Source organism: Asterias amurensis, chromosome 7, assembly GCF_032118995.1.
Source record: "Asterias amurensis chromosome 7, ASM3211899v1".
NCBI classification, from domain to species: domain Eukaryota; kingdom Metazoa; phylum Echinodermata; class Asteroidea; order Forcipulatida; family Asteriidae; genus Asterias; species Asterias amurensis.
The window spans coordinates 4256726-4283813 of NC_092654.1; the positions used below are offsets into that span (position 1 = coordinate 4256726).

The 27088-nt window shown below is 39.1% G+C and overlaps 2 protein-coding genes across 3 annotated transcripts in view; one reads left to right on the top strand and one right to left on the bottom strand.

Moving 5' to 3' along the window:
* Window positions 1-27088, bottom strand: part of LOC139939622 (ras-related and estrogen-regulated growth inhibitor-like) — a 92621-nt gene that overhangs the window by 3171 nt on the left and 62362 nt on the right. The window contains exons 3-5 of the mRNA XM_071935664.1: window positions 25335-25408; window positions 19501-22190; window positions 13824-13948 (exon numbers count right to left, since the gene is read on the bottom strand). Of these exons, the coding sequence (XP_071791765.1) occupies window positions 21750-22190; window positions 25335-25408 (515 nt within the window). The 3' untranslated portion in view covers window positions 13824-13948; window positions 19501-21749. The remainder of the gene's footprint in view (window positions 1-13823; window positions 13949-19500; window positions 22191-25334; window positions 25409-27088) is intronic.
* LOC139939621 (aqualysin-1-like) lies at window positions 1016-18098 on the top strand. 2 transcript variants are annotated; one of them, XM_071935662.1, is made up of 9 exons: window positions 1016-1107; window positions 5473-5597; window positions 7701-7847; window positions 8450-8582; window positions 10492-10598; window positions 13837-13981; window positions 14523-14713; window positions 15335-15506; window positions 16638-18098. In XM_071935662.1, exons 2-9 carry the CDS (start codon window positions 5478-5480, stop codon window positions 16769-16771), a joined length of 1149 nt encoding a protein of 382 aa, XP_071791763.1. In that variant the 5' UTR covers window positions 1016-1107; window positions 5473-5477; the 3' UTR covers window positions 16772-18098. The 2 variants fall into 2 exon arrangements, with proteins under 2 accessions (XP_071791763.1, XP_071791764.1); XM_071935663.1 differs by lacking the exon at window positions 1016-1107 and adding an exon at window positions 4161-4276.

Genomic DNA, 27088 nt, shown 5'->3' on the forward strand with positions numbered 1-27088 from the left:
GCACAAGACGATGACAACACAAATGACAATATCAAGGGTTGGAAGACGGGGAAAATTTATAAATTATTGACTGAGGTAGCCTAAAAAGGGGAATATCCGTTGGGAAAGTGAGGAGTAACCTCTATGAAAAAGAGCCTGGAATGGGGTCTGTTAGAGGAGAGACGGCTTAGACGCTAATTGACTCTTCTCTACAAAGCAGCCAACCAACCCGCAGCCGTCGACATAAGTAAATTCGCCATCAACAAAAAAGACAGTCATCATCGTCATACAACCAGACAAACATCAGTCACCTCATACATGAATTACCCAAAAGGGATAGGGTTTTACGTTTCAGTTACTGGATGTTCAGACCATGGGTTGAATGGTCTGAATGCGCCTTATCCACAGTTTTTCCCTACTCAAACGAACAGTCTCTCGTTGGTTACCTACTGCCCCAATGTCATGTAAAATTATATCAGAAATTGAGTGATTAGATCGAAACAGCAGGCGATAAGTTTTTTTTTTTTTTTTTTTTTTTTTTTTTTTTTTGCATTCAATATTGTTCTACCAAAGTAGTTCATCAGAGCAGCTTAACAACAAAATACATAACATCAATTTCCTCTTTTTCAAGATGTTACAGGTTCACCAACAGGCCGTTAACCATGGTTCAATTGTATTATAGTACTTCACAAGAAGACTCATGGGCTTTTCGAAGAATCCTCAAGCAACGACTGCCAAGTTCATTACAATCAACTAGGCCAGCCGGCATTGTACCAACAACATTCAAAATTCATTAAGTTATTAGCAATGCTTGAACGGACCCACATGTCCATGGTTTTATGATTAAACTACACATAAATCGAGGTTGTAGAGTGACAAACAGATGTCACTATTTTCATTCACTTTGGTCCAATACTCATAAGATCCAATTAGTTTAGTTCCTCGGCACAGAAAAACTAATCATGCCGAACTCTTTAAATGAAAGTCATCCATTACCAAGCAGAGAAGGGTATTGTTTTAATGTCGAGAAAAGTGTATAAAATTCGAGGCAGACAACCACTTGCCGCAGTGGAGTTTTGTGAATGAGGGCGTGTTGATTCCACTTGGTGCAAGTCGTCATCGCTAGAGGTAAGCTAGGCAGTTTAAAGGCTCTGGACATTATTGGTAATTACTCAAATAAATATTAGCATACAACCTTACTTGGTAACAAGTAATTGGGAGCTTTTGATAGTATAAAACATTGTGAGAAACAGCTTCCTCTGAAGTAACGTAGTTTTCGAGAAAAAAAGAAAAAAAAATTCAACGAACTTGATTTCGAGACCCCAGAATTACATTTTGAAGTCCCCAAATCAAGCACTTCGTTTGACGGTGTTTTTTTCTTTCCATTATTACCTCGCAACTCATCGACGACCAATTGAGTGCAACCAATGTGTCCAGTATCTTTAAAGACACTGTACACCTGTGGTAATTGTCAAAGACCAGTGTTCTCAATATTGGTGTTTCCTAACAAAAGATAAAATAACAAGCCTGTGAAAATTTTACCTAAATTGGTCATCGAAGTTGCGAGAAAATGATGAGAGAAAAAATACCCTTGTTAGACGAATTTGTGTGATTTCAGATAGGAATAAAAGACTTTTATTATTTTAGTGAGAAACTGCCCCTTTCTCAAAATCTATGCTACTTCAGTCGTTTCCCACAATGTTTTATACTATCAACAGCTCTCCAATGCTCGTTACCAAGTCAGTCTTTAGGTTAATATTTGTTTTGAGTAATTACCAAACGTGTAATTACCTCTTACAGGCACTGGACATCTGTGTTTATTGTCAAAGACCAGCGTTCTCTTTGGTGGTTCCCAGTATATGCATATATTATAATAACAAATCTGTGAACATTTTGACTAAATTAATTGGTCGTCGATGTTGCAAGAAAAAACACCCTTGTCGTACAAGTTGAGTACTTCCAGATGCTTGAATTCGAGACCTCTATCTGATGAGGTCTCTTAATTCAATTATTTTAGTGAGATATACCTTTTTTCTCAAAAACTACGTTACTTCAGAGGGAGCCGTTTCTAACAGTGTCTTATACTATCAGTTGCTCTCCATTGCTCGTTACAAAACAATAAGAATCACTTAGTAATGGAGATAGTAAGTGATAGTAGGGGGAAACGGCTCCCTCTGAAGTAACGTATTTTTCCAGAAAAAGGTAATAGTCCACTAAAATATTTGATTTTGATTTCGAGACCTCAAAATTTGAAAGCATCTGAAAGCACACAACTTCGTGTGACAAGGGTGTTTTTTCCTTCCATTTTTATCTCGCAACTTCGACGACCACTTGAGTTCAAATTCCCACAGGTGTGTTGAGATACACCAAAGGAGAAGACCGGTCTTTGTCAATTACCAAAGGTGACCAGTGTCTTTAATTATTCACAATACAAGAACAAGAATTTACGTCACATTTCCGTCACGATAACAGTGTTTAGTTTAGATAAAAAAAAGGTAATTTATAGATAAACAAAATTATGACCAACAAAACATGAACAGCTATACGCAGCGTTGTCGAAAAGCATGTATGACGTCAACATCGATTTTCATTTTGTCCGTTGGATTAATCGAATTGGCCTAATTTATAAAAAGGCATGGGCAGTTAATCTTTTAAATATAATACCCTTGAAGGCAGTTTGCCTTAAAGGCACTGGACACTATTGGAAATTAGACAAAATAATTGTTTAGCATAAAAACTGATTTGGTAACAAGCAATGGAGAGCTGTTGATAGTACAACATTCTGAACCTCTGAAGTAACGTAGTTTTTGAAAAAGAAGTAATTTTCACTAAAATATTATTTGAATTTGATTTGATTTCGAGACCTTAGAATTAGATTTTGAGGTCCCGAAATCAAGCATCTGAAAGCACACAACTTTGATGACAAGGGTGTTTTTTCTTCCATTATTCTCTCGCAACTTTATCTCGACTAATTGAGCTTAAATTTTCACAGGTGTGTTATTGTATGCATATTGGTATACAGCAAGTGGTATTCGACAATTTTCAAAGGTGGCCAGTGTCTCTCAGTCTGTTAATAATTTCTCCAGTTGCAGCTGTAAAACTGATAAGAGTATGAATAACACAAACGGTGTAAAACAAAATTGAATAATAATTAACTAATCTTGTTTGTGTTGAATTGGTTTTTACTCTTACAAAAATACTCCATCTAAACATGGCCGTGTAATTCTATAACAGCATTATAATTTTATGCAATAAATATCAATATTTCGATAGTGACACTTATTTAGGTGACAATGGTAAATGGTTAACTCTCATAAGCGGGAAGCGATCGGTGAAATTAACACGTCTTTGGCGAAGCTATAGAATTCATTGCCTGCAACAATCAAGATTAATCTATTTACGGTTTAAAGGCAGTGGACACTATTGGTAATTAATCAAAATAATTACTAGCATAAAACCTTACTTGGTAACGAGCAATGGAGAGATGTTGATAGTATAAAACATTGTGAGTTAACGTAGTTTTCGAAAAAGAAGTAATTTTCCATGAATTTGATTTCGAGGCCTCATATAATTAGATTTTGCGGTCTCGAAATCAAGCATCTTATAGCACACAACTTCGTGATGTGACAAGGGTGATTTTTCTGTCATTATTATCTCGCAACTTTGACGACCAATTGAGCTCAAATTTCCATAGGTTTGTTATTTTATGCACATGTTGAGATACACCAACTGAGAAGACTGGTCTTGGACGAAAACCATTAGTGTCCAGTACAGTGTTCTTAAGCAAACATGGACGATCAAAGACTTACTTTTCACACTTATTGAATCAACTCCCCCTGACGTCACCGTCACCAATAATCTTGGTTGTGACATGGTGTCAATGTACTTTTCTGAAACTATAGATATGCCATAACAAAATATTAATTACAAATGAAAGCTTTATCAGATCAAAAAGGGTGGATCATAAATTAAAAAACAATAATCGTTCTGTCAATATCACGCGACTAGTATTGTTTACACAACCCAGATAACAATGGCTCGAGGTCTGTTTTTGCTGACGTACACAAATCAACAATGAGTCTTTTTTTTCAACGAGGAATAAATTAATAACCACTGACCGTCAATAACCAACCATAGTTTGCTTTAATAGCCACAATGACATCACTGCTGGGACAAGAGTGGACACAAGTAGGATATAGCTTCCGGAAAATGGATTTACGGACGTACGGTTAAAATCGACGGGAATTTGATATTTTCTTTGGACTTAAGGTTTGAAGCAAGGAAATGCAGCGATGAGGTATAACTATTTTAAAGGGGTTTGATACCTTTTGTAGACATTTTTTGGGGGCCAAGACATGAATCCCTACTCACTGTGAATGAAGACGTATGTGAGGTTATTTTCTTGTAGAAGTTTTAGCTTCACTGAGAAAATATGTGACAATCACAGAGCAAGTTGTTAGAAGAGTTGCGTCAATCCGTTATACATTCTATCAAAAATATCCGTCTCATTAAGAAGAAAATTATTTTCGTGAACTTGTTTTTTCTTTTTTTAAAAACTATATTAAAGCCATTATACACAGAAAAAAATTAAATAAAAGTTCACAGATTTACAAATAACTTACAGGGTTTACAGAAGGTAACGGTGAAAGACTTCTCTTGAAATATTATTCCATGAAACGCTTTACTTTTTGAGAAAACATTAAAACAATTATCAATTCTCGACATCGAGAATTACGGATTTACTTTCAACACATGTCATGACACGGCTAAACGCGCGGAAACAAGGGTGGGTTTTCCCGTTATTTTCTCCCGACTCCGGTGACCGATTGAGCCTAAATTTTCACAGGTTTGTTATTTTATATATAAGTTGTGATACACGAAGTTTGGCCCTTTGGACAACACTGTTTACCGAAAGTGTCCAATGGCTTTAAGGAAATCTTTCTGCTATCATTTTCTTTAAACCATGTATAAAGTTTCTAAATCTTTAGAATTTGGTGTTTTATATCGTACACATATTTCGTACACCAAAACCCTTTAAGCTTTAAGTATATATAGTTTATGCATATCTGGTATGAATTATGCTTTAGAAATCAACAAGCTAATTAAATGTTGCATGAAATAACAATTAAAATGTGTGAAAAACAATACTCAAATGAAGTTATCAGCAACAAAATAGGCATGTCATGTCAGGCCCCCGCAACAGTCCCGATGTAGGATTCGAACTTGGTGTAGGCATATCGTTCAACATTTATCAAAACCTCAATTCTGGAGATAATAAAAATAGGCTATGTTCCTAATCTGATGCAATGCAACACCGACACTGTAATATATTTTGAGTCTTCACCAAACACGTTTCCCACGGACCAGTGCTTCCCTGTGTCTGTAAAAACAACCCACGCGCAAAATACTCGGGTTGGACTTGAACACATGACTGCCACATTACTCCGTTACCGTATTGCTCTACCCATTGGTCATAATTTTGTTTCTTTTCAGACATCATGAATATTTGGATTTTGACGCTATTTGTGGCGAGTTGTAACGCCGTTCACAAAGCGCCATTTCTGATGGCAGCCAGAGGCGGGTATAGAGTTCATGGAAAGTATCTAATCAAATTAAAGGTAAGGTTTTCAGAAAGTAAGAAAATAGATTGAAATACGTTTGACTGTTAACCATTCTTAAAGGCACATGACACCGTTGGTAATTGTCAGGGGCCAGTTCCCACTTGGTGTAGCCCAACATAGGCCTCTCTTAATACTTATGCATGACGTCATAATTCTTACCCAACATGGGCGCACTTCCCCCATCCCTTGCATGCAGAGGCTGCGCCCATCGCCTCGTAGTGACTTTGACTCACTATTGGTCATCAAAGTTGCAAGAGAACAGTGTTCGAAATTTGTGTGCTTTTACATGCCTGCATAAAATGTTTCAGGCCTGGAGTTTTGACAGTTAGAGTGAGAAATCACATCTTTCTCAAAAACTGTGTTATGTTTTATATAGGTTTTCTCGGTCAATTTCGGCAAATGAGGAGCCAATTTAAAGGAACACGTTGCCTTGGATCGGTCGAGTTGGTCTTTGAAAAGCGTTTGTAACCGTTTTTTATAAAATGCATATGGGTAGAAAGATGTTGTAAAAGTAGAATACAATGATCCACACAAACATGCCTCGAAATTGCGTGGTTTTCCTTTTACCTTGTCGACTAACACGTCGGCCATTTATGGGGGTCAAAATTTTGACTCCCTTAAATGGCCGACCATGTTAGTTCGCACAGTAGAAGGAAAACCACGCAATTTCGAGGCAAACTTGTGTGGATCATTGTATTCTACTTTTAAAACATCTTTCCAACCATATGCATTTTATAAAAAACGGTTACAAACGCTTTTGTTTTGACCAACTCGTCCGATCCAAGGCAACGTGTTCCTTTAAGCACCAAGCTGTTCTATTTCGCGCGAAATCAAATGCTAGTGGAAAGGGTCATTCGATTTCGTTTTATGGTTAATCAAATGTAAGTGTTGCGTCATTCGATTTAACAAAAGAAATTATTCAATTTAACCATTCATCAAAGCAGCATTCAAATTCGCAGACGCTTCTTGAGGCGGGTGTGTCACGAAAAAGAATGACGATACGCTTAATTGAACAGAGTGTTAAAGGAATTTGACTAGACTCAAAATGAAATTGAATGGCCGAATTCTGAATTTGAAACGCAGTAACAACTGGAGAGGCAAAACTGTTTTAACTCGAACGCATGATAATGAAATTGGCTGCTCATTTTCTTAATTTGACCGAGAAAACCTATACTATCAACACCTCCCCATTACTTGTCACCAAGTAAGTTTTTATGCAACAATTATTTTGAGAAATTACCAATAGTGCACAGCGCCTTTAAGACGACGTATTTATTTGCACCTAAGGGTGGTCAGTGGGCGTGACCGATTCACTCGACTGCTTTGTTCCCATCTTTTTAGTTTAAAAACTGAGATAGAAATTCAATTAATTGAGAGTCCATAATTTAAACTATTTATTTATGTTCCGCTCTTTGCCTCTAATTTCCGTCTTGTTAGCTTCTTAGATGTAAACAGATAAAGTGAACTTAATTAAATAAAATTAGAGTCTGACTTTCATTAAGAGTATGTTTATTGTTGTATTAATAATGATTAATCTAATGTTATTATTGCAATTGCCTCCTCGGTACGAGATAAATTAACCTGATATCGTTGCCGTGAATGCGATATTGCACTTAAAGGCACTGGACACTATATGTGTAATTACTCCAAAAAAAATTTTAGCATAAAAACTTACTTTTTCAACGATCAATAGAGAGCTGTTGATAATATAAAACATTATGAGAAACGGCTCTCTCTGAAGTAATGTAGTTTTGAGAAAGAAGTAATTTTCCATCAAAATATTTGAGTTTGAATTCGAGACCTCAGAAATAGATTATGAGGTCCCGAAATCAAGCATCTGAAAGCACACAACTTCGTGTGACAAGGGTGTTTTCTTTTATTATTATCTCGCAACTTCGACGACCGATTGAGCTCAAATTTTCGCAGGTTTGTTATTTTGTGCATAGGTTGGGGTACACCAACTGAGAAGACTGGTCTTTGACGTACCAGTGGTGTCCAGTGCCTTCAGTAATGATTATGCTGATGATTGATACAACTCTGACCATGTTGCTGTATCTTTCACTGACACAAAATGTGTGACTTTCGTTTGTGTACTTGTAGGATGATTCCAATGTAAATGGAGTTTTGTCAGTAATGCGTGGCCAAGACAGTAGAGCTTTTCGTACTGGACAAGCCAGGATTACGGCACGTCAGTATGACGTCATACAGGGTTTTCAGGCCACCTTAAGCCCCCCGTTGCTAGAAAAGGTAAGATTAAAAAGTCAGACATTTATACAGTTTTAAGTCATGTGATTTCAATCCGCCCACAAAATGGAGATACGTAATAATATACCATTATGCGCATGACGTCATTTTGAGTGTTGCGCCCTTGGCTCCAATGGACCGAGCCTTATTAAAAATTGTCGGCCTACGACACAAGTACATACTTACCCCCCCCCCCCCCCCTCGGGGATTTTTCTAATAAGGTCCAGAAAAAATTGTCCGTTGTTGCTCACAAGTGTGTGACCCTTTTTCATGATGGCCGCTTTCCTAATTCGAATTTAGCTCTCCTGCAGCGACCCCAACCCCTTTTGTGACTTGCGTAGCTCGGGAGGACCCTGTGCTAGTCCCATACAACAGCAAAATACAAAGAAGTTTAAATGTCACTTCACTTTTTTTTTAAATATATGCTTTAGTGTTTTTGAAATTTTGTTGTATACAACTTTTGTGGGTTGCAACCACCACAGATTTGCGGGTTTTTTTTTTCAATATGGCGGCTTAATGACGTCAGTTCTACAGTGCGTATGAGTTTCTATATTAAATCAATGATCCGATTACTCACTGGGGTCTTCGTACGATTTCCAATTCAGGTTCGAAAATTGCCAGAGGTGGACTACGTACAGGAATTAAACAAGGCCCGTTTGGGGGGTACTACGGCGAATTGGAACCTCGACCGTATCGACCAGGATCGTTTGCCGCTAGACAATCACTACAACGTGGTTGGTAAATACAACTCTTTTTGGTTATTATACACTCTCCCGATTGAGGTATTACAGCTAGACAATCATTACAACGTGGTTCACGATTGAGGTATTACAGCTAGACAATCATTACAACGTGGTTGGTAAATACAACTCTCTTCAGTTATACTCTCCCAATTGATGTATTACCCGGTTTAACCTTCTGAAACCTGCAAAAACTCAAAACAGGGTGTTTATACCCTGGTTGAATCCGGCCATACACTCTGAAAACTCCCGGGCCCGAATTGACCCGGATTAGGATTCCATTGAGCCTGATGGCTTGGAGAGCGGTGAAAATGGGATTTAAACTCGGACTCTCCGCCAGTTTGATCCATTTCTGGGTCATGGACACAGATTTCGGGTCATATAGACCCAGAAATGGGTCAGGTCCCACGGGACGAACAAGTTTATGGGGGGGGGGGGAAGGAGCTAAGAGATATAAAGATCTTCTACAAATATTCAAACTGATATAACAACAACAACGTGATTTAATTAAAGGCACCTTTGGTAATTGTCAAAGACCACATTCTCACTCAACTTTCGCAACTTAAAAATTGGCATAAAATAACAAATCTGTGAAAACTTGGACCCATTGGTCATCGAAGTTGCAAGAAAATAATTAAGGAAAAAACACCTATGTTGCAAAAGTTTGTGTGCTTACAGATGCCTAAAAAGGCCTCAGGCTTTAAGTATTTTAATACTTGAGTGAGAAAGTACCTCTTCCTCAAAAACTGCGTTACTTCATCAGAGGGAATCTTTTTTTCACAATGTTCTATCAACAGCACTCAATTTCTAGCTATTTATTTACTTATATTATGCTAGTAATAACCAACAGTGTCCAGTGTTTTTAAAGGCAGTCGACACTATTGGTAATTACTCAAAATAATTATTAGCCTAAAACCTTACATGGTAGCGAGTAATTGGGAGAGGTTGATAGTATAAAACATTGTGAGAAACGGCTCCCTCTGAAGTGACTTAGTTTTTGAGAAAGAAGTAATTTTCCACGAATTTGATTTCGAGACCTCAAGTTTAGAATTTGAGGTCTCAAAATCAAGCATCTGAAAGCACCCAACTTCGTGTGATCAGGGTGTTTTTTCTTTCATTACTATCTCGCAACTTCGATGACCAATTGAGCTCAAGTTTTCACAGGTTTGTTATTTTATGCATACGTTGAGATACAACAAGTGAGCAGACTTGTCTTTGACAATTACCAATAGTGTCCACTGTCTTTAAACCATGTTTCTCATGTTTGTACTCTTGAACTAACGCCAATACAAACTATTGGTTAAAAGCATACAACAGCTTTCGATATAAAAAAAGCATTTTCAGAAAGATTTCACTCCAAAGTAAAAGTGGTTATGTAAGAAATATATCAATTATTATTCTCCAATTTTGAATCTGAGAACTGCAGTAACGCTTCCCAAATTATTTAAGATTTTTCTTTCCGCATGTTATTTTGCTCCCGATTGTCGGCGATATGTAAAATGAAACATAGTTCGTTTTATATGGGAGGCGTTCGATTAGCCTCCCTGGGTCGACCCCGCGGTGCTCACACGAGTGAGCCCATGACAGAGCTAAACAAACGACAACTCACCCTTCTCGTGGTGACGTCATGCACATCGGTTTACCCCAAGTGACCCACTCCACAAGCAGGGCACTGAGGGCTGACCCGGGTGAGCCCCAGGATTGACGTCAAAGCTATTCGAATGCACCGGGGCAGACTGTCCAAAGTATTAAGTCTTTGTAATTACATACAGAAAGTCGTCAGCCGAATCGATTTGAAGAAGAAAAGCGCGTCCTCTGTTGGGTTGTCACGTTTACGTTACGTTACGTTCCGTTACGTTACGCTACGTTACGTAACATTATTATTTTTTTTTTTTTTTTTTTTTCAGGAACCGGCCAGGGTGTAAATGTGTATGTCATTGACACTGGGATCAACCCAAAACACTATGATTTTGGCGGCAGGGCGAGTGTACTATTCGACGCTAATGGCGGCAATGTGAGTATAAGTCAATGTGAACCCAAGCACAATGGGCAACACCTTTTGACAACTTCGAGCGCGCAAGTCCATTGCCCATTTTCATAGGGCTGCTTGTAGGCACTGGGCACTATTGGTAATTACTCAAAATAATTATTTGCACAACAAAATACTTGGTAACGAGCAATGGAGAGCTGCTGATAGTACAAAACACTGTGAAAAAACGGCTCCCTCTGAAGTAATGTAGTTTTTGAGAAAGAAAATTTCTCACTAAAATATTTGAATTGAATTGGAGACCTCAGCTTAGGTCTCAAATTCAAGCATCTGAAAGCACACAACTTGTGCGACAACGGTGTTTTTTCTTCCATTATTCTCTCGCAACTTTGACGACCACAATTGAGTTCAAATTTTCAAAGGTTTTTTATTTTATGCGTTATGTTGAGATACAACAAGTGAGAGGACTGGTTTGGCAACCACCAAATGTGCCCAGAGCCTTTAAGCAGAAAACATTGCCTTAAAATAACAACTGTCTGCTAAGCAGATTAATGTGTAGGATACCAGTCACAAATTGTATAGTTACATGGCAATTTAGCTAGTAAATTATTTTCTGGTAAGCATAATTTAGCTTAGCTTAGCAACTTTTGTGCTTAAGCAGCTCGATGAAATTGGGCCATATGAAAACCTACTGTTTTATGCTGCTTTCTAAATGCATTTTGTGGTAAACACACACACACAGCTGTTTGTATCGCAACACAAGGCTGCATTTCGAAAGTTAACCTAAACACAAATTAACGCAGAATTTTTTTAAAATATTATTTTGACAGTACCCCCTGGGATTTGTGACAGATGCATTGGATAACCTAAACAAAATATGAACCAAAAACTTTTGTTTTTTAAGTAAGCCCCAGGGATTTGTTATTAAATGCATTGGGGTGAAACAGACTGTTGTTTAGATTGAACGATTCAGATTCTTCCTCAGAAAACTCAAATTATTCAAGGATGGACTTTGCGAAAACCTGAACATTTAAGTAAAGACACTGGACACTTTTGGTAATTTGTCAGAGACCAGTCTTCTCATTTGGTGTATCTGAACATGCATAAACAAACCTGTGAAATTTGAACTCAATTGGTTGTCAAAATTGCGAGAGAATAATGGGAGGGAAAAACACCCTTTTGTCGCACAAATTGTGCTTTTAAGATGTCTTAAAAAGTCTATGTAACTTTTGTATGACAAAAAAACACAATGTCCACAGATTTACACGAAACTTACACAGTTTGAAGATAATGATAGTAGAAAGCTTCCCTGAAAATATTACGTGCTGAGGTGCTGTAGTTTTTGAGAATTGAGTAAAACAATGTCATGAAATAATTTTCGTCTCATGAGACGAAAATTATTTTAATCATTTACAAACGTATTTTCATGACATTGTTTCACTCATTTCTCAAAAACTACAGCACCTCAGTAAGTAATATTTGAAGGGAAGCTTGCCACTATCATTATCTTCAAACCTTGTAAGTTTAATGTAAATCTATGGACATTTTGAAAAGGTACCCAAATCCTTTAAATTCGAGACGTCAGCTGAGGTCTCGAATTCAGTTCAAATATTTAAGTGGGAAATTACTTCTTTCTAAAAAACTACGTTACTTCAGAGGGAGCCGTTTCTCACAATGTTTTATACTATCAACAGCTTTCCATTGCTCGTATAACCAAGTAAGTTTTTATGCTAACAATTATTTTGCGTAATTACCAATAGTGTAAGTGCCTTAAACCATCATTAGTTATCAATTAGTTAGTGATGTATTTGTATCAGCGATTAGAGTGCCGGGTTCTGATCCATTCCTGTGTCATATAATGTTATGACCCGGGTGCTGTGTCTCGTCAAACACGTGGGATCTAACTGGCAATCCCACAGTCTTCTAGATGGTCTATAGAGATTGTATCTCACAACTCCAGGGGCGGACCCGCAAGTATTTGCACGGGTGGGGTCAGGTGTTTCAAACAACATTATTAGTACGGTAAGACTAAGGCTCGTTTATGTACAAGTCAATGGGGGAACTCCCTTGAGACAGCGGACTAGTCTGTGTTGTGAAAAAATGCAGCGTGTAAACAAAATGAAAATTAGGCCGTACACACCACAGACATAAAGGTTCTTTATGTCTGTGGTACACACTAATCGGATGCGTAGTCGGACATATTGAAATATTTTAACATTTTGTCGGATGCGTAGACGCAATTTCAGTGAATAATGGCAACAATCTGATACGAAAAGATAAAAACTGAGCTTCTTTTTCCAAATCGTGTAACACAAGCTTGAAAGAACACCGAGATGTAAAAAAGACAGTGATTGTATGGAAAGAAAGCAATGAAGATTAGGACGGAAGGCATTTTATCTAATGACAAATCCTGGCACTTGACGAATGTATGAACACAAATATTGACGCGTTGGTTACCGCGCGCGAACGCAAACTTAATGCGTATTTATTGTTTTATTTTGATGAAGTCATAGATATAGAATTATATTATATTCTATATCTATGGATGAAGTCATATAATTTTATATAGAATTAATGGGATGAAGTATGAACGTTTAATCCAAAATTCGAAATGTCGGGTGCGTGAACGCAGTTGCAGAGAGTATACGCCTATCTTAATATTATGCAAGAGGTACGTCAAAATGCTAACTCAAAACGAGGCGATGGGCACTGCAAGTTAACCGCCTTTAAATTATTAAAACAACACAGAGCTAACTGGCAGTACAACGCACCAGAGACACTATTTGGCAAATGTTAAAGACCAGTCTTCTCATTGATGTATCTCAACATATGCATAAATAACAATTGTTGGTCGCAAAATAACTATGAAAGACAAAACACCCTTGCTACACGAAGTTGTGTGCTTTCAGATGCTTGATTTCGCGACCTCATCTAATTCTGGGTCTCGAAATCGAATTCGTGGGAAAATTACTTCTTTCTTGAAAACTACTTCACTTTAGAGGCAGCCGTTTCTCACAATGTTTTATACTATCAACCTTTCCCCATTACTGGTTACCTAGTAAGGTTTTATACTAATAACTATTTGAGAAAATACCAATATGGTGTCCACTGCTTTTAAAAAATGAACATCTGAAAGGTTTTCGGATCAATTTGACCCAGATTCCCGGTCAAACTGATCCAGACACGGACCAGGCTCCACTATGAATCCCAGTCAGTATTTTGATCGGATGTTTTGTTTGAGAGTTTACTTACCTCTTCTTTGCAGGGTTTGGACTGTAACGGCCACGGTAGTCATGTAGCAGGTACTATTGGAGGGACTGTGTTTGGCGTAGCGAAAGGAGTCAATATCTTCAGCCTTAAAGTTCTGCCAGCTTGTTCTGAGGAGTCAGATGAGGGTAAAATCATTCAAGGTCAGTTTCACAATCATTTTGGGTTTTAACTGTTGGGGTTGGACGAAAACGTACACAAAATAGATAGTATAGCTCTTTTACACGACCGAGAATCTCGAAAGAATCTATAGTTGTTGCTGTTGTTGTTGGTTTACCTTCCTTCACGCGTTACCGTTAGTTAACGCACCGGTGTGGCAGGAGATTCTGTACCCATGTTTTATTTGGTGTCCCCCCCCCCAATAATATGGCAAACTTTGTACAAACTTCTTCTGATAGCGCCCTCTGTTGAATCATCCTCCTCAGCCATGTTAATTTCCCATTGGGACACCTAATCTCCGCTGGCGAACAGAATTCCCTGGGACACCGGTTGTGTCCGAAATAGCAACACCCTTAGCAACAGCCGTAGCCATAGCAGTAGACGCCAATTCGGGTACGGCCTCCTTCTCGAGTTACGGAAGCTCAGAGTGTTTGTGTCGCGTTTTAATAAACGGGAGAGGGCGCGCTTGCTCTTTCATAGGAGTCAAACGATATCATTAAGAATCTGTTTTCTGTTTCTTTTTAGCTTTTGAATATCTGGTGACCAGAGTTCAGAGTCCAGCTATTGTGTCCATGTCCATCTACGTTCCTGGTGGATCCGCCTACCTTGATGACGTCGTCAGGAACTTCATCCTCAAGACTAATACAACAGTCGTCGTGTGTGCTGGAAACGACGGCACCGACGCCTGCTTTGATTCGCCAGGCAGGGTAGCCGAGGTAAGTAAAAGTATAAGTAGCCTGAACATGCCTTGAACCTACGTCAGGATCCTACCAAATGCACCTTTGCCATCGCATTCATTTCACATGGAGATTCACAGTCAAATCATATAATACGTATACAACAACATTTATATATACATGCATGTAAATGAGGCCTACACGTACTATAAACAATATGCACGCTGCATGCAGACGACCGAAAGTCCTAGAACAGCATTGGTCGTACGTAATGAGGGATAAGTGTGCTGCAACCTCTACATGATACATCTAGCGCCCTCTTTATTGAATGTACAGGTGCAACTATAATCTCTGACAGTCGAAAGTGTCCTGGATAATTCATTTCCAAAAATGCAAGTTTTTTTTGTATCCCAACGTTGGGACAGAGATAATAATGATGGTCTGTGAGGAAAGACCCAGGGGAAGACTGGTCAAGAAAGACACAGGCCTACAGCGAGAAGTGAGGCATTTTCCAGTGGTCTCAGCCTCAAATTGCACCCCGCTTAAATCACTGGTACCGCTCCGACCAAAGCCTGTATTTCCAGTGCCGCTGCTTTGAGTTCACTGGTATCATGCAGAACCTGACAATTTTCGGAATAATTTTTATTTTCACTCGCTCAGGTTCTGACTGTTGGTGCCGTCGATGATGATGATAACCGGGCAAGTTTCTCCAACTACGGCTCATGTGTAGACGTGTACGCTCCGGGTGTCGACATCCTCAGTGCTTCGTACAGAGGAGAATATTACGTAGAAAGGTTCTCCGGAACATCAATGGCGTGCCCTCACGTTTCTGGTAAGACTGGCTTGGTTCCGTCTATGGCTTGGGCACTGTCAGTCATGTTGATGATGTGTGCTTCAGGCACCTTGGTTGCCAAACCACGGCTTGGGCATTTGGGAGTTGGCTCGGGCTTCGCCTGCCTGTTTGTTGTCACATTTTTCAATTCAATTTCAATTCAATTCATTAAGGTTTATTAAAAATATCACAAAATACACGACAGAAGTTAAAAAGACTTAAATTGGTGTGTTTACATTCAATATTGTTAACAATTTAGAACAATAAGAACAACATTAAGAACAATACACATGTTAGACTAACTGAAATTTTAAAGAAATCGCTCCAATACGAAAAACATACAAACACTTTCGCACTATGCCATTAAGTGTCACAAAGTCGTACAGCATACAAGTTGTAATGGCTGATGGACTTTTCAGATGTCGGGATCGGTCCACTGCAAGATGATGGCCTCATGATTGTCTCAAAATATATACCAACTGACTGTACCCCATTGTTGTTCCAGCTCGTCTCTCCATCTGTTTCTCTCATGTCCTCTGTTGTTCCGTTTGCTCCCTTAAAGGCAGTCGACACTATTGGTAATTGTCAAAGACTAGCCTTCACAGTTGGTGTATCTCAACATATGCATAAAATAACAAACCTGTGCAAATTTGAGCGCAATCGGTCATCAAAGTTGCGAGATAATAATGAAAGAAGAAAACACCCTTGTCACACGAAGTTGTGTGCGTTTAGATGGTTGATTTCGAGACCTCAAGTTCTAAACTTGAGGTCTCGAAATCAAATTCGTGGAAAATTACTTCTTTCTCCAAAACTTTGGCACTTCAGAGGGAGCTGTTTCTCACAATGTTTTATATCACCAATCTTTCCCCATTACTTGTCACCAAGAAAGGTTTTATGGTAATAATTATTTTGAGTAATTACCAATAGTGTCCACTGCCTTTAATGGTGTCCACAGTGATTGATTGCTGAGCTCCAACAGTTATCTGTCCTGTGGACTGTTATCCTACCCACCTCCATTTTCCATCTTTCCTTTTTAATTGCTTCATATAGATGATTAATACAGCCTCCCTTTATTAATAGTATAAATATAATGTTTGTATATTGATTGTCGTATCATCTTTCGTTGTTCAGGTGCCGTAGCCCTCATGTTGGAGCTAACACCGAACTTGTCCACAAATGAAACCCATAAGACGATAGTGGAACAAGCTACCACTGGAGTCATTCAGGATCCAAAAGGGGCCAATCTCTTGCTGCGAGTCAATTGATTGAATAATGTATAATAGGAGCGTCATTGAAACAACAAAATAACTTCGGCATTCGTCGGGGGCTTCATCAGCCAAATACAATCGGACCTGTTCTTAGTGGATTTTATTTCATGTCATTCATTCATTAATTCTGGTTGTGAAGCCAAGGGCTCTGAGAAAAGCGAACTTAATCACTGTAGGCCTACTAGCCAAGAACCCAAGTGAGAGCAGACCAAAAAAAAAAGAAGTTTTAGGAAAACCCCGGAGAATTATTCCAGGGAAAAACCCTTGAAAACCCACGCAGCCACCAGAGGGACAAAAAACCCAATACACGAAGTGCCCTTGTGAATTTGAACCAGGGTCCTTGGGACTTAATTGTCAAGACGTGGACCTGATCAGAAACACCAGAACCAAAGTGAGAGAAGACAATGAAGGAAGTTTCAGGAAAACCCCAGAGAATTATTTCAGGGAAGACCCTGGAAAACACACGGAGCCAGAGGGACTGGAAACCCAAGCCACGAAGTGTCCACTGGGGATTCGAACCAGGATCCTAGAGGTGAAAAGCGAGGAAAGACACCACCACGTCAAAGCGACCATCCGTGGATCGTGGATGAAGTTTCAAAGTTGGTTTCAAGTCACGTTTAGTCCCCCCCTGTCAAATCGACTAATCATATACGTTTTGTACCAAACACTAGACTACATCTATTGTATACCCCCAAAGAACCACATGTACATGTACATGTACTGCATAATACAGATGCGGTGAGATAATAAGTCACAGAGGAGCCGTGTTGCGCCCTCTTTTGACAAAGTTACAACTCGCATAACATCATGGGCTCGACTCTGCAACACTACGGCGGCTACAGCTACAGCTACGGCTAGATTTCCGCGTCATCATGCGTTGAAGTAAAGAACGTCCTTAACAACACCCTTGACAACAGCCGTAGCCGTAACCGTAGTCGCCAATTCGGAAACGAGCTCAAATTCATCTTAAGATGAGTTGTTAATGCTGCCATACTAATTTGTAATGTGATATCACACTTTGCTTTAATAAACATTATGGTTAATTCAGTACAAGATCGATCTTACCTAAAAAAAAAATCCATGGTCCAAGACTGATACTGGGATGAGTAGACTACATACCAAAAGGGAGGTTAACAGTTTTGATAATTTTTGATTAGATAAATATGCTAGAATATCTATATACTTATTGTAAGTCAGAATTCTAACCTGATTTTCAAATTACGTGTGTTATAGGAAATAGGCAATGACTCTTTTCAGACAACTTTGATTAGCTTGATTTCCATGGTGACTCTGTACTTCGAAAATTCAAATTTTGAGATGACAAATAAAAACTTTGAACAAATAAAGTAATGGTATTTATATGTTCGACTCATTGTCATGCCCCCCCCCCCCCGAAAAAAAAGGCTCAACAATCCCAGTGTTTACAGGTGTCTACGCATTGATTGAAGGCTTTGGTCTTACTTTCTTCAGCGCAGTCTTGTGGGAAATGATGAATAATGTCCGGAGCCCCAAAAAGGAGTATAAAATAGTTAAGAGTGTCTTTTTTACAACTACTTCGGGTTCGGCCCTCGGGTTGTGTGAAACAAAATCAAAAAGTAATGCTCAGCAGAATTTTAATTCCCGACATAATATTTCATTCCCTCGTAACACGTTAAATGTTGAAAGTTATTTTTTATATGTCCCTTTATTAGCGGCGATCCGTACAAAAAAACTTAAATATGTCCCCAAAAAATTATGAAATGTCAGCTTAGTTGTAAATTATAAAGTTCTCGATGAGAGTAAACAGGGTTTGCATGAATGTAGTTTAAATCTATGAATATAAACATGCATCCGGGACGTACACTATACACATTGACACCACAATCCATTCGTCTCAAAAAGTTATAACATTAATTTTGCTGTGTTTTATTCATTATCATAATATAAGACAATAAACCCATGTGTCGACCTACATACAGGTCTAGATATATATATATACACAAAGTTCATATTATATACAGTTTTTATAAATAAATCTCATACAAAACGCAACAATTTTAAGACCCTTTTCAAGTATCACAAAGGCCCACGTTTTTCATCTAAATCCAGTGAGGAAAAAAACATGGCGTCTGCTTTGCTTGAGCCATCCGGCCGAGGCTTCTCCGAATCACAGTAAATTACTTGAAACTCTCTTTCCCTCTCTCTCTACATCCCTTTCTCTCGAGACGTGACGATTTGTGCAAAGAATGCAACCAGGTGTAATAACAGTAACATCCCGAGACGGATGTCAACGTCATTCATTCGTGCATGCATCGCTTCAAGCAGTATTTGAATGGTTCGAGATTCACAGGTAAAATGTATACAATGTACATGTACACCCACGTATATGCTGTCAAAAATGTGCATTAATGACGCGTGTATTCAATCCATTGCGAAAGTGCGTTCAAAGGGAAGGGGGTGTTTAATTGTATTGACAGGTTATTGTCTGCTCTTGAAATACTGTCTGGAAACTGTTGTGTGGTTTCCAGTTGGTTTAATGGCGCGGTATCCAAAAGCAAATACAATGGTTCGATGTTGTGAACGAAACACGGTTCGAAACCATACAGTGGAACAAACGCAATCAGCCTGCATGTTTGCTCTTTATGCTTGGTTGGAGGGAGAATTGTACCTAAATGACTGAACACATACGTCATCACATACGTCAACGAATGATGTGTGATTTTTAGAGGTTAATAAACGCATCTTACCTTTTCTCAGTCTTCTCTTGTAAGAAAATCTAAAACACACGCATCCGGGACTAAATAACGTGCGATGCCAAAAATGGTCAGAAAAATTGCCCGAGTGCGCCCTCTATTGGCTGCTTTCAAGCTTAGTAATTTATTGTGGATTTTTTTTCTCTCTCAGAGTGTGTCCCTAGTGAATCTGCACTACTAATAAAAGACTCACATTACATTTTGCTATCAATTTGTTGGGACCCTGAAGTACCTTATCAGCAGTACTGTTATTCTTAACGATGGGATCTGACCATTTCACATCTAGCCCGATCAGTAAAGTACGGCTTCTTAAATATTGACGTTGATTATTTTCCAAAGAAAAGAAGAAAAATCGGATGGTCACACCATCTTAAAGTAAAACAAAGATCTTCACTCTTGTACCTATGTTTTCAGCATGTGACCATCGTCGTTTTGGAGCAATAGAGTTGACTTAAAACGCACAGGACACCTTTGGTAACACATGTATTGCCAAAGACCAATATTCTCACTTGGTGTAGGCCTATCCCGATCATATGCATAAAATAACAAATCTGTGAAATATTGGACTCAATTGGTAATTGAAGTTGCAAGAGAATAATGAAAGGAAAAACGCTCTTGTCGTACAAATTTGCGTGCTTTCAGATGTCTCAAAAAGGCTTCAGGCCTGAAGTCTTTAAATATTTGAGTGAGAAATTACCTCTTTCTGGAAAACTATGTTACTTCAGAGGGAGCCGTTTCTCAGAATGTTGTATACTATACCAACAGCTCTCTCTTGCTTGCTACCCAAGTCAGTTGTTATGCTAACAATTATTTTGAGTAGTTACCAATAGTGTCCAGAGCCTTTAAGACATTGTATTCTATACCGAAACTGTAATGGTGACTTTCGACACCTGTCTAGTATCTGCATCATCGAGGTTTAATTGCATAATACAAACTAAATGGGAGACTTTTGGGACGCTTGGTGGCAGCAGACTTACCAGGTAAAATCCATTTTTATCGGTAATGTGCGCATGCTCAGAAGTACGTAAACAATGGAAGTTTACCTGGTAAGTCTGCTGCCACCTAGCGTTCCAAAGTCTCCCATTGACATTGGATATTGATTTACAGAATATTGCACGTACTGTTAAAATTTGGCTCGGTGATTTGCTTCTCTCGATATACTATTTTTGGCGGCTACGTCTACAGCTATGACTGTGGCTAAGGGTGTTGCTAAGGACATTCTTTACTTTCAATACTTGATGACGCAGCAATCCATTTGCAGCCGTAGCCGTAGCCACTTAATCGGACATAGCGTTATAACGTAGGTCCTTTTCGAAACCACGATTTGCTGGCAGGCTCCTCCGCCTGATTACAGCCCCGTAGGGATAGCGCACGTTTTCTGAATAACTGATGGAGCCCAAGCCCAAGCTCAAGTCGTGGTTTCGAAAAGAGCCATAGTTTTGCCCTTTATAGGGCAACATGAGTTCTGGCTTTCTGCTGGTCGAGCATTCTAACTATTAACTCTACTCAGAGCAAAGTGATCATGGCCAATCATGGTAGATCATGGCCAATCATCTTGACCAAACTCTGATAAGGCATTTTATGTTGTGCGTTCAAAAAAGGAAGATTGATTTTCCCGCCAAGATGACCGACTTTACACTATGGCGTCAAGTGGGAACTATCTATCTATAGGCATACTTCGACGTGGTTACATTTTTGGTGAACATAATCTCCACAAATGTTACAAAAATGGTACAGCATTAACAAAAGGGTAGGGCGTACAATGCGATATCAGCTTTGCATAACCACAAAATGGTAGAAACTTGAGAATAACTTTACTACTGGGCTGGCAGCCCGACAGCTATCTTGTCCACTCTTAAAGAAAGTTAAAACAAGTAACACAAGTTTGAATAAGATGTCTCTACGATGTGATTCTGATATCTTGATATCCAAAACATACTACTGTAGTTACATAAAATATCTACTGCTAGAAGCCGGGAAAAGCCGGGAAGCCGGGCCGTGATTTAGCATATCTACACTCGGGCACCGGGCTTCATTCTTCGTTGATTACAGATTGATGGATTGGCAGGACATTTTGACTGGTCACATTCTGGAAAATTATTTTGTTTTGAACAAAATCTTACAACTTTTATAATATATATAATTAATGTATAATATATAACTGTGATACACCGATTTGACGCATTTCATGTGTCATGTGTAAACGTCACTGGCAAGTTCAATTTGGTTATCGTCAATAATCGTCATGGAAGCGAGATTTTGCGAGATCTTCTCGGTGAGCCAAACATGGCTTGCATGACCTTGTTAGCCACATTGCGGGTCACGCTGCTCCTCCGTCGTTTAACCTGCAATTTGTTCTTCGTAGCTTCGTAAACTTCCTTCAGCAAAACCAGGAACGCCTCACGCACTTCCGTGTACCCGTCCGCCGCCGACACCTCAAAAAAGAAGCACCCGTATTCCTCCGCCAGGTCTCGACCCTCATCGACCATGATCTCACGCCGATGCTCCAAGTCGGCTTTGTTTCCTATGATGGCAATGGGTACAGAACATGGAGACTTTGCAAGTTGTATGTGCTTGATTTGTGTTTCCACTTCTCTGAAGGTAGTTCGGTTACACACGCTGTATACGATCACAAAAGCATTTGCCCAACGTAAATGCGAGTCCCTTTCTGACAGTTGCTCTCCCTGAGGGTTAAATAAACAGAGTATACGGATGTTAAAAAGGGACATCTTTCATTTAAAAACAACATTTAAAAGGTAAGAAGAGAGTGTGTTTTATTTGGTTTGCAGTAACACCATGTAATTACATCTACTTTGCGGTGTAGGTTGTTATTCCGAGAACTGAAGATTGATCTCAAAGGGAACACAAACCCCATATTATATTCTGTGTAAAAGAAAATTGATCTTTGTTAAAACTGTCTTGCAAGAAAAACTGTCTAACAAAATGGATCAATTCCATTTCGAAAAAAAAGTTCTTTTGACAATGGACTTGATATGGACTTGATATGTCAATAAATACACAGTGGACACTATTGGTAATTACTCAAAACAATTATTAGCATAAAACCGTTCTTGGTGACGAGTAATGGGGAGAGGTTGATGGTATAAAACATTGTGAGAAACGGCTCCCTCTGAAGTGCCATAGTTTTCGAGAAAGAAGCAATTTTCCATGAATTTGATTTCGAGACCTCAGATTTAGAACTTGAGGTCTCGAAATCAACCATCTAAACGCACACAACTTTGTGTGACAAGGGTGTTTTTTTTCCATTATTATCTCGCAAGTTCGATGACCGATTGAGCTCAAATTTTCACAGGTAGGTTATTTTATGCATATGTTGAGATACACCAACTGTAAAGGCTAGTCTTTGATAATTATTAATAGTGTCCACTGCCCTTAATTGAGATACAATGCACAGCGTTCAAAACTTCTCTTCGTGCCCTTCGTGCTTGGTGCACTGCCACACAACTGTATTTGGAAAACTAGATCGCGTAATGGTAGACCAACCATGTTTGGAAATCACTCCGCGGTTTAGTGGTTAGACTGCCGGACTTGTTATCACAAGGTTGGGGTTAGAACCCTACCAAGCTAACCAGTGATTCCACAATGACCAGAATAAGTATTATTAGTCGTCTAGTGACTGAATCACAATGTCTTGATTTGTGCTATTTATAATCATAGACGTTAAAGGCTGTGGACACTATTGGTAAATACTCAAAATAATTATCAGCATAAAACCTTACTTGGTAACGAGTAATGGGGAGAGGTTGATAGTATAAAAAACATTGTGAGAAACGGCTCCCTCTAAAGTGACGTAGTTTTCGAGAAAGAAGTAATTTTCAACGAATTTGATTTCGAGACCTCAGCTTTAGAATTTGAGGTCTCGAAATCAAGCATCTGAAAGCACACAACTTTGTGTGACAAGGGTGTTTTTCCCTTTAATAGTTATCTCGCAACTCTGACGACCAATTGAGCTCAAATTTTCACAGGTTTGCTATTTTATGCATATGTTGAGATACACCAAGTGAGAACTAGTCTTTCACAATTACCAATAGTGTCCAGTGTCCTTATACCAATGCTTGTTTGAGAAAGATTGGTTTGGTGTTTTTGTCCTCTGGTGGGAGTTTGCCGAGTTCCGAAGTTGGGAAGATCATCTGAACACAATTTTTTCAAAATATTGCGAAATATTGTGAATAATGGGAGACTTTTGGGACGCTTGGTGGCAGCAGACTTACAAGGTAAAATTCATTGTTCTCGCGAATGTGCGCATGTTCAGAACTACGTAACGATGGCAATTTACCTGGTAAGTCTGCTGCCACCTAGCGTTCCAAAGTATCCCATCAATGGTTTATAAAAAAAATTAAAAAAAAAGGTCGACAACATTCAAATTGCGCCTCGCAATATAAGCAGTTTTGATGTGTCATTATAATTGGGTTGACTCTTCTCACAAGACGGTCAAGCAGAAGTTCAAAAGTGTCCACAAGATAAGCTTAGATTTTAAGATAAAAAAAAGGTCGTTAACATGACATGATCAATGTCTGAGAGATGAAAGAGAGTTTGTGACTTGCTTGCCGGGGAAGACGGTGGAGTACTCGAGGCAATTTATCACAGTGGATTTATGCACCCGAACCCTGGGCAGTGAGCGGGGTAACACGATATGCATTCAATCTACATGACAAATCCGTAAAATCGAATAGATACGCTGGGCTCAAGACCGTAAAATCCTTCAACGAATCTGTGAAGTCGTCTTCCAATAAACTTTTTTTATTCTCCTGTTTAATTTAAATAGGACAGATTGAGCTTCCGTTCTCAAGGAAACTTGAGATTTTCGTTTTAAAGATTTAAACTATCAAAATAACAGAAGGTAGTTTCTTACGAGGTGTGTAGCTTTATCAACCGGACAAAAATAGGCTTACACGCGATAGTGAGTGGCAAAACTACTGTGTGCTGTTTTGTTTCATCCAAACAAATCTTGATTGTAAAAACACAAAAAGGACAAAAATACAGCAGTTAGATTGCAAATGTTTTTACTTATAAATATAGGTTTTCTCGGTCAAATTCAGTAAATGAGCAGCAAATTTCATTTTACGCGTTCGAACTAAAGCTGTTTTGCCTCTCCAAGTACTGCGTTTCAATTTCAGAATTCTGCCATTCAATTTCGTTTTGAGTCGAGTCAAATTCCTTTAGCACTCTGGTTAATTTAGCGTATCGACATTCTTTTTCGTGACACACCTCAAGAAGCGTCTGCGAATTTGAATGCTGCTTTGATGAATGTTTAAATTGAATAATTTATTTTGTTAAATCTAATGACGAAACATTACATCTGACAAATCATAAAACGAAATCGAATTACCCTTTGCAGTAGCATTCGATTTCGCGCGAAATAGAATAGCTTGGTGGTTAAATTGGCTGTTCATTTGCCTAATTTGACCGAGAAAACCTATATTTGTGTTCACTTGATTTGTGTATGGATTCTGATAAAAGTTGTCATTTGTACAGTAGCCTATGTTCCAACAATTTGGTGAGTTATAGTTGGAAGCTTTGCATGGTGTGGAATAGTGTGGATCACAAGAAAAACTATATGGTATTTAGTAAACTTGCGGGTACAACAATGAATATAACTTATTTGGGAGAAGTGTAGGTTCTGAGAAGAATCGGTATGGACTGTGCAATCGACGTTTCGGACGGTAGGCGTATCCGTCTTGAAGACGAGCAGAGTCGAGACAACACCGGTTCTTCTCAGAACCAAAACTTCTCACGATGAGTTTTATACATAAAAATATTGTACACGTACTACTACGGTTTTTTATTAACATTTCAGTTGTTCATACCTTTGGACATGTGTCAAGAACCTCCATATAAACTGGCACTTCGTTGTGCACCACGGTCTGTCGATAGAGAAGATCTGCAAAGTGTGAACAAAATGTGGAAAAAAGATGTCCGTTATAATTAGACAGTTCATTGTGCAGACAGATAAAGTTATAAGGGCCTTGTCACACTAACACAAGGCAACCAACTGCAGTGCATGCTACAGGACCACTTTGGCAGCACGCACTTGATTCATTTTTTTTAAACATTGTCTTACAATCCACAAGAGAAATAGTTGAACATTGAAGTGTGAATGGCTTTTCTTTTCGGAGATTGCCTGGAACTGGTTGCATGAAAATTGCCTCGTATGACATGGCCTTATAAAGAGGTCGTTGTACAAGAAAAACAGTCGTAGCCTATAGGGCCATGTCCAAAATGGTGGCTACTGCTACGGGGCGTCATTATACGTCGTGGTTAACTCTTAGCCACAGCCGTAGCGGTAGATCTAGCCACAACACCCTTAGCAACAATCGTAGCCACTATGTTATAGCCGCAACAGCCATAAGCTTAGCAACAGTCGTAGCCGTAGATGTAGCCACAACACCCTTAGCAACAGTCGTAGCCACTATGTTATAGCTGCAACAGACATACGCTTAGCAACAGTCGTAGCCGTAGATGTAGCCACAACACCCTTAGCAACAGTCGTAGCCACTATGTTATAGCCGCAACAGACATAAGCTTAGCAACAGTCGTAGCCGTAGATGTAGCCACAACACCCTTAGCAACAGTCCTAGCCACTATGTTGTAGCCGCAACAGTCGTAGCCGTAGATGTAGCCACAACACCCTTAGCAACAGTCGCAGCCACTATGTTATAGCCGCAACAGCTATAAGCTTAGCAACAGCCGTAGATGTAGCCACAACACCCTTAGCAACAGTCGTAGCCACTATGTTATATCCACAACAGCCATAAGCTTAGCAACAGCCGTAGCCACATATGTAGCCGCAACACTCTTAGAAACAGTCGTCGCCACATACTGTTATAGTCGCAGCACTCTAAACAACAGTCGAGCTGCAGATGTAGCCGGCTAGCCGCGCTCTTTAGCTGAGTCGTATCTACATATAAGTCGTAGCCACATATGTAGCCGCACCACTCTTTATAAAGTCGTAGCCTTATAGGTCTATATGTAGAAGCACTTATATGAAAGCTATAGTTCGCACACGGCCTAAACATGTATCGTGTGATTATTAATTTATATAATTACTTGGTTTGTGGTAACACAATTTTGTTGTGTATCTTCTTGTCAGGTAGATTATGTTCTTTTAAGAACTTGTCTTGCTTTATATTCTACTCCATACCGCCGAGTAAGTTTTCGGAATCGGGAGACTTCTCAGTTCGGAAAAGAACTTTCCTGCTAACTGGGCGGGAGGTAGGAAATCGGCCGGGACTACTACTTTTGCTCTGAGCAAGTTCGATCAAGGGACTCAAAGTTGACTATTGTCGACCATTGGGCGTTTTTGCATGGTACCCAGGATGTATTTCATGCATAGGTAACCGTGTAACATTGACTAGAGGTTGATAAATGGTCGCTGATCGAACTAACCCCTGAATGTAGCTCTCAAATGTATATAGCGCCCTCAAGTATCTATGCCTAGAGGAACGAGTGTAAGCATTATAATAATTGCCAACCAAAACGTAATTAATATAACTTACGAAAAATATATCAGTGAAACAACGTATCTAAATATTAATTGTATTATCTAGGGTCCTATCGCACA